Genomic DNA, 12,273 nt, shown 5'->3' on the forward strand with positions numbered 1-12,273 from the left:
CATGATTGTACGCCAATGATACTTTATTTCTATGTCTAATATGTTACCTAACATATTGTATTATAATTAGTCTGTTACATGTTTTTATTGCTCTTAGACTCACAGCCATTTGAAGGCAGGGAGTACGCTGCTTGGTATCCCTGGTGTGTAGCACTCACTCTGAGAGTGCTGGATGACTGAATGAATAAACTTAGTTATAGAGCATCATAATGTCACTTAAATGTTTTATGTGGAGTCACAAAAACATAAGTCCTTGACAAGCAGGCTGAAAACAAAAATTCTCGATTCTGCTTCTTTTGATTCTTCATTGTGTGAGATGGCTTATAACAGGAGTTCAGTAAAATTCTATTACATGTATTTAGATGGAGTTGATTCTTTGTTCTGTGAGTGGGCTTCCTCTTATCATTCCCTGACTTTTTTTGTGTACCTACTCTGTGTTAGCCACTGTGCTAAAGGCTATACAGGCTAGGGATATAGGAATGGACCAGGCAGACGTGGTCACAAGCCTCACATAGCTTATTGTCTCCTATGTCAATGACAGTAGTGATGAGCGTAATAAATACCTCCCGAATGTTCTGCTGCTCCACCTCGTGCCGCTTGATCATTATTTTCCGCTTGAAGAAACGACAATTTTTGTCGTAGTACAGTCTCTGTTGAGTGAGAAGGTGGGCTTCCTCTTCAGCCTGCGTGTGCTGCAAGTTCTCTTTATGTTTGGAGATCCGCTCTTGCTTCTCTTTCTTGGGTGTGCTGTGGTCCTCATTCATTTCCTAAAAAGAAAAGACAAAAACCAAGCTGGTCTCACTAAATGAAAGGGACTGCAACAGCTTACTGCAACTGAAGATTAAGTTATTTGGAAAGCCAATGCAAATGTAAGCACAGAAAAACTTGGTGTTGTATATCCTTCCCCCATTTTTTTTTTAAATTTGCCTGTTAATTGAGTATTAAGTGAGAGGGACACTTGTGAGTTTCTGTATCTTTGGCTTCTCACTCTCAGAAATTATTTGTTCACTCATTCACTCAACACAAACTTAAGCTCCTATCATGTGACAGGCAGTGTGCAAGATACATGATACAAAGGTGAGTAAAAGGCCATCATATTTGCCACCATGTGTCTTTACATTATAGAATCAAAAATTAAAGAACCGCAGAAATGAACTAAAAATTACTGTGATCACTGCTTTGAAGAGGATGTACTGGGTCCTATAAGAATTTAATAGAAAATATTTAATCTTGGTAACAACTAAGAAAAATTAGTAGGAGTTAACCAGTGGAAAAGGAGAGGGGAGAATACTCTCAGTAGAGCAAACAGCATGTGTAAAGCCCTAGGGGTGGGGGAGGAAACATGGCACCATCAAGGGTTGAAAGAAGGTCAGAGTGGCTGGTGTAATGTAACATGAGATGAGTCTGACCAGGTAGGTGGGACCATTGAGGCTTTACAGACCAGTATAAGGACACTGATCTTTAGTATAGGAGAAATGGATTTCATGTATGTGAGAGTGTCATAATGAGATGCATTTCAAAATGATTGCTCTGGCTGCCATGGGGAGAAGAGAATGAAGGAGGCAAGAACATACGAAGATAGCTACTGGAACGGTCCAGGCAAGAGAGATGATAGTAGCTTGGACAAGGGAAGTAGTGACAAGACTGAGAGAAGTAGACAGATTCCAAAGAGAAGAGGTGACTATGCAAATGTCACTAGTTTGAATTTTAGGACAAAGCATTCGTCACTTGGGATTACAGAGTAAATAAACCATCTATATTTTCAAAAGGACAAAATTCACAATTTTTCCAGAACATCTGAGCAAAGGAAACAAAGCAGTGAATCAGACAGTTAAGACATTAAACTATGGTGAAAAGAAAAAGACTACTTATTAAGAAAGTACAGTCTACTCTTCTTTCTTCATTTGGTTAGCTACTCACTCAGCTAAAATCTCCTTCAATTGCTAACACCTATTTTACTTAATGTTTTGTGATGCAGATATCATAGACTATTTTACCTCTTAGCCAAGAAGTCTCTATAAATCAATTTTAAACTATTCTGTTCCAGTGAAGCTGTAAGTGAAATCTTAGAATCGACAAGAGAAAGTGTTGTTTTCAGAGTAAGCTGGAGTAAGGCTGGGTCATTCATCTCTTCATGCCGTGATGTCACTACTTGGTTTGCCATTAACCACTAGCCTGCAGACCCCAATTCAAATATAATCACAAAAATTTACTCCAAAATCAAGAATAGGCCAGGCGTAGTGGCTCACGCCTGTAATCCCAGCACTCTGGCTGAGGAGGGTGAATCACGAGGTCGGGAGATCGAGACCATCCTGGTTAACACGGTGAAACGCTGTCTCTACTGAAAATACAAAAAAATTAGCCAGACGTAGTGGCGGGCGCCTGTAGTCCTAGCTACTCAAAAGGCTGAGGCAGGAGAATGGTGTGAACCCAGGAGGCAGAGATCGCGCCACTGCACTCCAGCCTGGGTGAGAGAGCAAGACTCCATCTCAAAAAAAAAAAAAAAAAAAAAGCAAGAATAAATTAGTTCTCGACCATCTATCATCCTGTGCTGGGATTACAGGCATGAGCCACTGCGCCCAGCCAAGGAAGGTATTTAGAGTGGAGAAAAATCTCAAAATTTCTTAGGCTATCTCTGATCCAGCAACATCCTATTATGATATAAAAATTAAGCTCAAGCCAATAACTCAGAGAAAATGGAAAGAATGTGAACCTTCTGAGTCGGGCTATTCTCTCTACACCCAGGTTTTCTAGACTTTATGGTGTCAGAGATTCTACCCATTCAGCCAGTGTAAATCAAATACAATTTCTATTAGGTCTAACAATTACCAGTGGCTTACCTGGGCAGGGCAAAAAATCCCTAGGCCCACCCCAACGCCCTTGGTTTCACTTCCTAACTAAAAAAGAATTGGAGGAGAACCTTGCTAAATCCTCTACTGCTAACCTACAAATCAGAATATGAGCTCAGGCCAGGCGGGGTGGCTCACGCCTGTAATCTCAGCACTTTGGGAGGCTGAGGTGGGTGGATCACCTGAGGTCAGGAGTTCAAGACCAGCCTGGGTAACATGGTGAAACCCCGTTTCTACTAAGAATATAAAAAATTAGCCGGGCATGGTGGTGCACTCCTGTAACCCCGGCTACTTGGGAGGCTGAGGCAGGAAAGGCTCTTGAACCCAGGAGGCGGAGGTTGCAGTGAGCTGAGATTGTGACATTATACTCCAGCTTGGGCAACAACAGCGAAACTCCGTCTCAAAAGATAAAAAAAGAATATGAGCTCAAACACATGATTTTATATATACTAAAACAATGCCCCATGTTGAATTTTATTAAACCTTAATACACTTAGTAAGTCTACAAATTAGAAATACTAAGGTTGATGAGAAAAAAGTCCATGGAGCTGCAGACAATTCACCTGTACGTACTGGTAAAAGGAGAACTGAAGAAATTTGAGCTTTCAGATCAAAGTGCAGTTCTTCAAGAACTTCTTAAGTCCACTAGTGATCTTCAACCAAATATTCCAGAATCAATCATTCATCTATCAAATATTGACATGTACAGGACACAGGGAGACAGTTGTGAGCAAACAAAAACATTGTATGTGCTCTTATGATGCTTACCAGTTAGTAGAGTAAGTAGCTAAAATAATCATTAAACAAATGTATCATTAAAAGCTCTAGTGTTAGGAAACCAGAGACATCTGTCTTGGTTGAGGCAGTTAGAAAAGGCTTCCCTAGGGAAGTGATATTTAAGTTAAGATTCTAATAACCAATCCCATGTCGTACGAGGAGAAGAAGTAGGAATTAACCGAGCAGAATTGTGGTCAGGAGGGCTTGGGGGTAGGGAGAACATCTTGGCGGAAGAAACAGTATGTGGAAAGACCTTGGGGAAGGGTGGAGCTTGATATGATAAATTTGAGGAACTGAAAGGTGACTGTGGTAGCTGGTGCAGCGAAGAGGGGCAGCATTAGTGTGAGATGCCACTGAACAAGTAGGCTAGGAAGAGACTGTGTAGGGACTTCTAGGATTTTGACTTGTCCTAAAAGCAGAGAGAAGACAATGGATTTCAAAACTATGCAGTAGAATGACCAGGTTTATGGTTTGAAAAGATCACTTTGACTGATGTGTGGAAAATACACAGGAAGAAGACAAGAATGGTTTCGAGTTCTATCAGTGGTTCTTGAAATGTGGTCCCTGAAGCAGCAGCAGCAGCAGCAGCAGCGTCATCTGGGAACTTGTTAGAAACACACATTTTCAAACTCTACCCAGAAAATCTAGGGATAGATTTTTAAAATCTGAAAATCTGGGGGTGGGTTAGCAATCTGTTTTTTTTTTTTTTTTTTTTTTGAGACGGAGTCTGGCTCTGTTGCCCAGGCTGGAGTGCAGTGGCCGGATCTCAGCTCACTGCAAGCCCCGCCTCCCGGGTTCACGCCATTCTCCTGCCTCAGCCTCCCGAGTAGCTGGGAGTACAGGCGCCCGCCACCTCGCCCGGCTAATTTTTTTTGTATTTTAGTAGAGACGGGGTTTCACCGTGTTAGCCAGGATGGTCTCGATCTCCTGAACTTGTGATCCGGCCGTCTCGGCCTCCCAAAGTGCTGGGATTACAGGCTTGAGCCACCGCGCCCAGCCCAGTAATCTGTTTTAATAGCATTTTAGGTACTTTTTTTGTTTCTTTGTTTTTTTTTTTTTTTTTTGAGACGGAGTCTCGCTCTGTCGCCCAGGCTGGAGTACAGTGGCTGGATCTCAGCTCACTGCAAGCTCCGCCTCCCGGGTTTACGCCATTCTCCTGCCTCAGCCTCCCGAGTAGCTGGGACTATAGGCGCCCGCCACCTCGCCAGGCTAGTTTTTCTTTAGTAGAGACGGGGTTTCACCGTGTTAGCCCGAATGGTCTCGATCTCCTGACCTCGTGATCCGCCTGTCTGGGCCTCCCAAAGTGCTGGGATTACAGGCTTGAGCCACCGTGCCCGGCCAATTTTTTTGTTTTTTTCAGACAGAGTTTGGCTCTTGTCGCCCAGGCTGGAGTGCAGTGGCGTGGTCTCAGCTCACTGCAACCTCTGCCTCTTGGGTTCAGATGATTCTCCTGCCTCAGCCTCCTTAGTTGCTGGGATTACAAGTGTGCGCTACCACGCCTAGTTAATTTTTGTATTTTTAGTAGAGACGAGGTTTCACCATGTTGGCCAGGCTGGTCTCCAACTCCTGATCTCAGGTAATCTGCCCGCCTCGGCCTCCCAAAGTGCTGGGATTACAGGCGTGAGTCACTGTGCCCAGCCAGCATTTTAGGTTTTTCTAATGTAAAGTTTGAGACTCGCTGGACTAGAATATTGATCACAATGCAATATGAGTGAATGTTACGTTCCAACCATTCTAATGGCAACTTGGTGAGAACAAACAAGTATCCTTACCTCTTTTATTTTTTCCTTACAAATCTTATACTGCTTCTTCTGACTTTCTAAGAAAGTTGTCAAATCTTTCTTCTGCTGGGCCAAGATCTGTTGCTGGAACTTCTTCTCATCTGCTGCAGCTACCTTTGCCTGATAAAATAACAAATGTAGGATGAATCTGTTCTTTACACAGAATTCAGTGGGTTATATACTCCAATGCAGTAAGAAAGTCTATAAGTGCTAATAATGTGACATTTTTGAACAAATAATAAAAAATAATTGTTTTCTGAATTTTTTGTATCTTAAACAAAAAACAAAACAGAAATTTTCACCATTGAAAAATACATTCTGGGGCGGGCACGGTGGCTCATGCCTGTAATCCCAGCACTTTGGGAGGTTGAGGCAGACAGATCACCTGAGGTCAGGAGTTCAAGACCAGCCTGACCAACATGGTGAAACCTGGTCTCTACTAAAAATACAAAATTAGCCTGGCATGGTCGTGCATGCCTGAAATCCCAGCTACTTGGGAGGCTGAGGCAGGAGATTTGCTTGATCCTGGGAGGCGGAGGTTGCGGTGAGCTGAGATCACAACAAGAGCAGATCTCCGTCTCAAAAAAAAAAAAAAAAAAAAAAAAAAAAGAAAGAAAAAGAAAAATACATTCTGAATTATGGGAAAAATATGAAGGTAAACCATAAACATACTTTATTGAACACAAAAACATTCATGGGATGAAAGGAGACCTAAGAATTTTTTTTTTTGAGATAAGGTCTCACTCTTTCGCTCAGGCTGGAGTGCAGTGGCACGAGCTTAGCTCACTATAGCCTAAAAATCCCAGGATCCAGTGATCCTCCTGCCTCAGCCTCCTGAGTTGCTGGGACCACAGGCATGCAACACCAGTCCTGGCTAAGTATTTTTAAAAAATGATCATACAGACTGGGTCCCACTATGATGCCTAGGGTCATCTCAAATGCTTGGCCTCAAGCTATCCCCTCCTCAGCTTCCCAAAGTGCTGAGACTACAGGCATGAGCCACCATGCCTGGTCAGAACTAAGGATTATAATAAAAGTTTTAAAATCATATTGTTGATAGCCCAAAGGTTAAGTTGTAAAAATGTATAAACAACCATGCCTGGCCAGTTATATTCCAAGAATCAAACTCTAACTGATTAATTTTTCCAACTATCTGGTTTTCCAGTGGTATCATCTCAAGTGTAATTGGAAAGCTAATGGCATCTTGTTTTCTTTCTTTCTTTTTTTTTTTTTTTGAGATATTCCCTTTGCCACACAGGCTGGAGTGCGGTGGCATGATTTCAGCTCACTGCAACCTCCACTTCCCGCATTCAAGTGATTCTCATGCCTCAGCCTCCCCAGTAACTGGGATTACACGCACACGCCACCACATCCAGCGAATTTTTGTATTTTTAGTAGAGATGGGGTTTCAACATGTTGGCCAGGCTGGTCTCCAATTCTTGAATTCAAGTGATCCACCTGCCTCAGCCTCCCAAAGTACTGGGATCATAGGCGTGAGCCATTTTGTTCTCTTAGGCACCTGCTGCAATCCACAACAGTCACACGTCATGACATTTTTGGGGGTCCTAAATGAGTAAAACACATACTATATAAAAGGTAACCCAATAAATACTGGCTCCTGAAAGTGACCAAATCTGTTTCTGGTAACCATTGGGTGAAGGATATATGTAAGACAAGCGACTTGGGAGATAGAGAGGGAATTATGCTTCATGGCTCATGGCTCTTTTTATGTATCTTTTTCACCTGCAACTTCCATTATGGACAATTCTTCCATTATGAACAATTCTCATAACATATTTACCAAGTCAAATCTCAAGAAAGAATCTGACTGATTGATTTAATCAACATCATCCTTGTCTGGGCAGAGGTTTTCATGCCAGACTGCCTGACAGATTGATGGCTGCTGGGGAAATCTTCCTTCTACAACTTGATGGTTCCTTCCATGTGGAGACAGAGAGAGACAGAGAGAGACAGAGAGACAGAGAGACAGAGAGACAGAGAGAGCGAGCAAGCTTGCTCGATTATGGAAACACCCTGGAACCATGTCCCCAGTCACTGCATCCCCAGGGAGCACATGTCCACCACATTTTTCAACACTATGGAAGTCTCATGGGGGTGGCAGGAAAGGTGACTCGGTTTTAGCATTGCCTGAGCAGGCAAGTGTGCTTAATTTTGTTTTCCTGCAGACATAAATTACCTCTTGTACCTAACATGTATCAGTGATAAAGATGATATTATGACTATCTGCCTCACCCTTTTTTTTTGTTGTTTGTTTGTTTTTTTGAGATGGAGTCTCGTTTTTGTTGCTCAGGCTGGAATGCAATGGTGCGACCTTGGCTCACTGCAATCTCTGCCTCCCGGGTTCAAGTGATTCTCTTGCCTCAGCCTCTCAAGTAGCTGGGATTACAGGAACCTGTCACCACATCCAGCTAATTTTTTGTATTTTTAGTAGAGATGGGGTTTCACCATGTTGGCCAGGCTGGTCTCGAACTCTTGACCTCAGGTGATCCACCCACCTCAGCCTCCCAAACTTCTGGGATTACAGGCATAAGCCATCATGCCCGGCTGGTTTTTTTTTGAGATGAAGTCTCGCTCTTGTCACCTAGGCTGGAGTGCAATGGCATGATCTCAGCTCACTGCAATCTCCACCTCCCAGGTTCAAGCGATTCTCCTGCCTCAGCCTTCCAGGTAGCTAGGATTACAGGCACCTGCCACCACGCCTGGATAATTTTTGTATTTTTAGTAGAGTCAGGGTTTCACCATGTTGACCGGGCTGGTCTCGAACTCCTGACCTCAGGTGATCCGCCCGCCTCGGCCTCCCAAAGTGTTGAGATTACAGGCGTGAGCCATCGTGCCTGGATTTTTTTTTTTTTTTTTTGGAGGCAGGGTCTCACTCTGTCACCCAGGCTAGAGTGCAGTAGCACAATCTCGGCTCACCATAACCTCTGCCTCTGGGGCTCAAGCAATCCTCCCGCCTCAGCCTCTCAAGTAGCTGGGACTACAGGCACGTGCCACCACACCCAGCTAATTTTTGCATTTTTTGTAGAGATGGGGTTTTGCCACATCGCCCAGGCTGGTCTTGAACTCCTGGGCTCAAGAGATCCACGCACCTTGGCCTCCCGAAGTGCTGGGATTATAGGTGTAAGCCACCACACCTGGCCTTGTCTGCTTTTAAAATTAGCTTAGAACATGGATGGGGAAGACACACATTCCCTAGAAAACCCAAACAATTGCCGGACTCATTATTTGCTCCCTTTGCTCAGGGGCCCATCAGCTGTAGGCAGGGATTATCACCACTATAAGGGACTATTTGTAGAGCAGTTTTCTTTTGAAGAGGACTGTGGGTGGGGCAGATACAGTAACAAACTTGTGTTGTGCACTTTCTCAGAAGATGGCAGCATCTTGTTTCCCTTTACTTGTACCCAGACCACCATCAAGAGACTGATAGTCAGAATATATATATATATATAATTTTTTTTTTTTTTTGAGACAGAATCTTGCTCTGTTGCCCAGGCTGGAGTGCAATGGCACAATATTGGCTCACTGTAACCTCTGCCTTCAAGGTTCAAGTGATTGTCCTGCCTCAGCCTCTTGAGTAGCTGGGATTACAGGCATGCGCCACCAAGCCCAGCTAATTTTAGTATTTTTAGTAGAGATGGGGTTTCACCATGTTGGCCAGGCTGGTCTCGAAGTCCTGACCTCAGATAATCTGCCCACCTCAGCCTCCCAAAGTGCTGGGATTACAGGCATGAGCCACCACGCCTGGCCGCAGAATATATTTGAATGGACAAGAATGTAACATACATTTTCAGTTGCTATTTGAACTCTGAACAACAATTTTACATAGCCCCATAAAATCTAGAAACCCAATTCTGCCACCCCCCAAACAACAATTTTCCTCCATCCCCAACTCCTGCCTCCTGCTAACATCCTGCCACTGACCCCAAAGGTTGGGCTTGGTTGTGGCATGAAGGCGTGTGTGCACATACTGACCTCCTTTTCTATGATAGCCACTTGCTTCTTGGCCAGCTTCTCCAGCTCGATGGACGAGTTGTTGGCATGCGTCTCCACCTCCTTCTGCAGCTTGAGGCGGTGCTCGTCCATCTCAGCCTTCAGCTTGTTCTCCAGGGCGATCAGCTGCTTCTGGTGCTGGCGCCGCATCCGCTTATAACCTGACATCTGTTCCCGCAACTCGTTCTCCTGCTCATGCTCATGGATCTGTCGTGTAACCTGAATTGGGTTAGGAAACAGAACTCAGGTAACCAGGTTCATGGGAGACAAGCTTTCAGGCAAAGTAGAAGGGCCCTGTGGCATAATTTTATCCATCACCTTCACCATCAATTTACCTACTGTTTAGTGAATGCTCACCTGTAGGGGGCACCGTGCTAGATAGATACTCTATGTATTTTATCCCTAGTCCTCAAAACCATCTCATTCACTCATTCATTTCATTCATGAGGTAGGTGATGACATCTCAGTTTTATAGTTGAAGAAATTGAGTCTTGAAAGAAACTATTTATTCAGGCTGGGCACGGTGGCTCATGCCTGTAATCCCAGTACTTTGGGAGGCTGAGGCGGGCAGATCACTTGAGGTCAGGAGTTGGAGACCAGCCTGGCCAACATGGTAATACCCCGTCTCTACTAAAAATACAAAAATTAGCCAGGCATGGTGGTGGGCACCTGTAATCCTAGTTACTAAGGAGGTTGAGGCAGGAGAATTGCTGGAACCCGAGAGGCAGGGCAGAGGCTGCAGTGAGCTAAGATCACTCCACTGCACTCCAGCCTGGGTGACAGAGACTCCGTCTCAAAATAAAATAAAATAAAATAAAAATTAAAAAAAGAGAAAAAAAAAGAAATTATTTATTCAGTCAAAATATGTTTACATATTTTTGATATACCATTACACATATTATATGTTCACAGTAACATAGCTAATAAGGACTGGATTGGGAATCAGGCCCATCTCTATAATTCCAGAGCCATGTTATTTCTACTATACCAAGATTTCTCACCAACACTACCAACAATGAGCCAGCTAATTATCTGTTGTGGGGGCCATCCTGTGCATTGCAGGATGTTTAGCAGCATCCCTGGCCTCTACCCACTAGATGCCAGTAGCACCGCCCACGACATGACAATGGAAAGTATCACCAGATATTGACAAATGTTCCGTTAGGAACAAAATTCCCCTAGTTGAAAACTACTACACTGGTTTGTTGTGTGTGTGTGTGTGTGTGTGTGTGTGTGTGTGTGTGTGTGTGTGTGTGTCTATACATATATATATTTATTTTGTTAAGGGTCATGTCTCTAGCAGTCATGGACCTTTTAAACTAGTCTGAACAAGATTTATTTCCTATTCCTAATATGAAGAGGTGAGTATGAGATCAAGATCTCTCTTAAATCATGTCTCCCCCAGCCCCTTCTCTACAAAAAAAAGTTACCAAATTACAATACATTCACTTGCTCTCCTAAAGGATAAACGATAAAGCATTGCTATGATTTTTGGAAGGCTACTGTTCTTAGTAACTTTTCCTTAACTCATTTTCAAGTAAACATCCAACAAATTAAAGCTTGTAAATATGTACATTTCAGCACCTCTTGCTCCTTTCTATTAAATCCTTTGTGATTTTCCAGCCCTTCCTTCCATTTATCTTCTCTCTTTATTTTCCTGATCACTTCCTCCTAATTTTTCCTATTTTAGAAAAAAAATCTTAATTCCAGGATTTTAACTTTAGTCTTGTTCTTCACTAAGTGATTTGGTCACTCCTATCTACTGTAAGGCCCATCTCCCCAGCCTAACACCCAAACAAGTTTTACAGGACATTTTCATACTGCTATTAATTGTCTGTACTATTTTCAGTTTATGGGTTAAAATACATTTTATACAAAGAAGAGTTTGTTTCTCTGCTCTTTTTAGAAGGTGGCCCTGCATACTAAATTGAGTACTTACTATCAAGAGAGTGCTGTTCTGTTACAAGATAGTATTATCAAAGTGCACCATTAAACATTAGCCAAACTTTGAAACCTTTCCAGCTGAAACTAACACTGGGTTTCATATTCATTTCTCTTTTCTGAAGGATAATACTCTTTAAAGTATTAAGAATAAGAGCAGAGGATATTTTAAGACCAAAAAAGGATAGCATTACCCAAAAGGCACCTAACCCTCTAAAGAAAATAAATGATTTATTTTGTTATCAGAAAATGTGTTTTTTAATGGATATAGGTCAAGACAAAAGGAGGAAAAGACATAGTTTGACATATATGTATCAATTTTACTTCTTCATGCTTATATGTTTCTGAAGTACAACTTTAAGGAAGAAACAACTCTAATCAATAGAAAGGATACTATTTAGTCCTTTCTGAATTCAATTGTTTTTCAGAAAAATATGGCAGTAAAGTATCAGGGCTAGGGTAATGCATTTTAGATATGTTTTAGCTAGATACTTTTTCTTATTTTAGCATTCCTTCTTTAATCAGATTCCCAAAGCGGAGGCATGGCACACTCTAAGCTATCATGACACATTTAAAACTTGCCATAAGCATTGGCTTACAGCCAATAAAATATTCTCAGGATGGTCATTTCCCTAAACCAGGAGGCCTAAAGATAAAAGGGAAATGAGTTGTGTCAAGAAAATTTTCTATTTTAATTGGTGTGTGGGTCTCTGTAAAGAGGGTGGCTTTCTACTTGTCCCAGATCACACCTGGTACAAGGATGGGGCAAAAAAAATGTACAGAGCTCAATCTGCTATCACTGTACATCACTGAATTCCAGGAGAGACATTTTGCTTTTGAATGCTTCCCATAATGTGGATAATTACCTTCTTAAACTCCTAATATCACCTTTCATTTGTCACAACTAAACTTTC

At 42.5% G+C, this 12,273-nt stretch overlaps 1 protein-coding gene across 13 annotated transcripts in view; it reads right to left on the reverse strand.

The window, feature by feature from the left end:
• The window catches only part of TAOK3 (TAO kinase 3), a 233,109-nt gene that overhangs the window by 24,715 nt on the left and 196,121 nt on the right, over positions 1-12,273 (reverse strand). For all 13 annotated transcript variants that reach the window (XM_077955357.1, XM_077955353.1, XM_015152930.3 and 10 more), the window contains 3 exons: positions 9,401-9,637; positions 5,399-5,527; positions 564-767 (listed from right to left, as the gene is read on the reverse strand). In XM_077955357.1, coding sequence (XP_077811483.1) covers positions 564-767; positions 5,399-5,527; positions 9,401-9,586 — 519 coding nt within the window. In that variant the 5' untranslated portion in view covers positions 9,587-9,637. The remainder of the gene's footprint in view (positions 1-563; positions 768-5,398; positions 5,528-9,400; positions 9,638-12,273) is intronic.

Source organism: Macaca mulatta, chromosome 11, assembly GCF_049350105.2.
Source record: "Macaca mulatta isolate MMU2019108-1 chromosome 11, T2T-MMU8v2.0, whole genome shotgun sequence".
NCBI lineage: Eukaryota > Metazoa > Chordata > Mammalia > Primates > Cercopithecidae > Macaca > Macaca mulatta.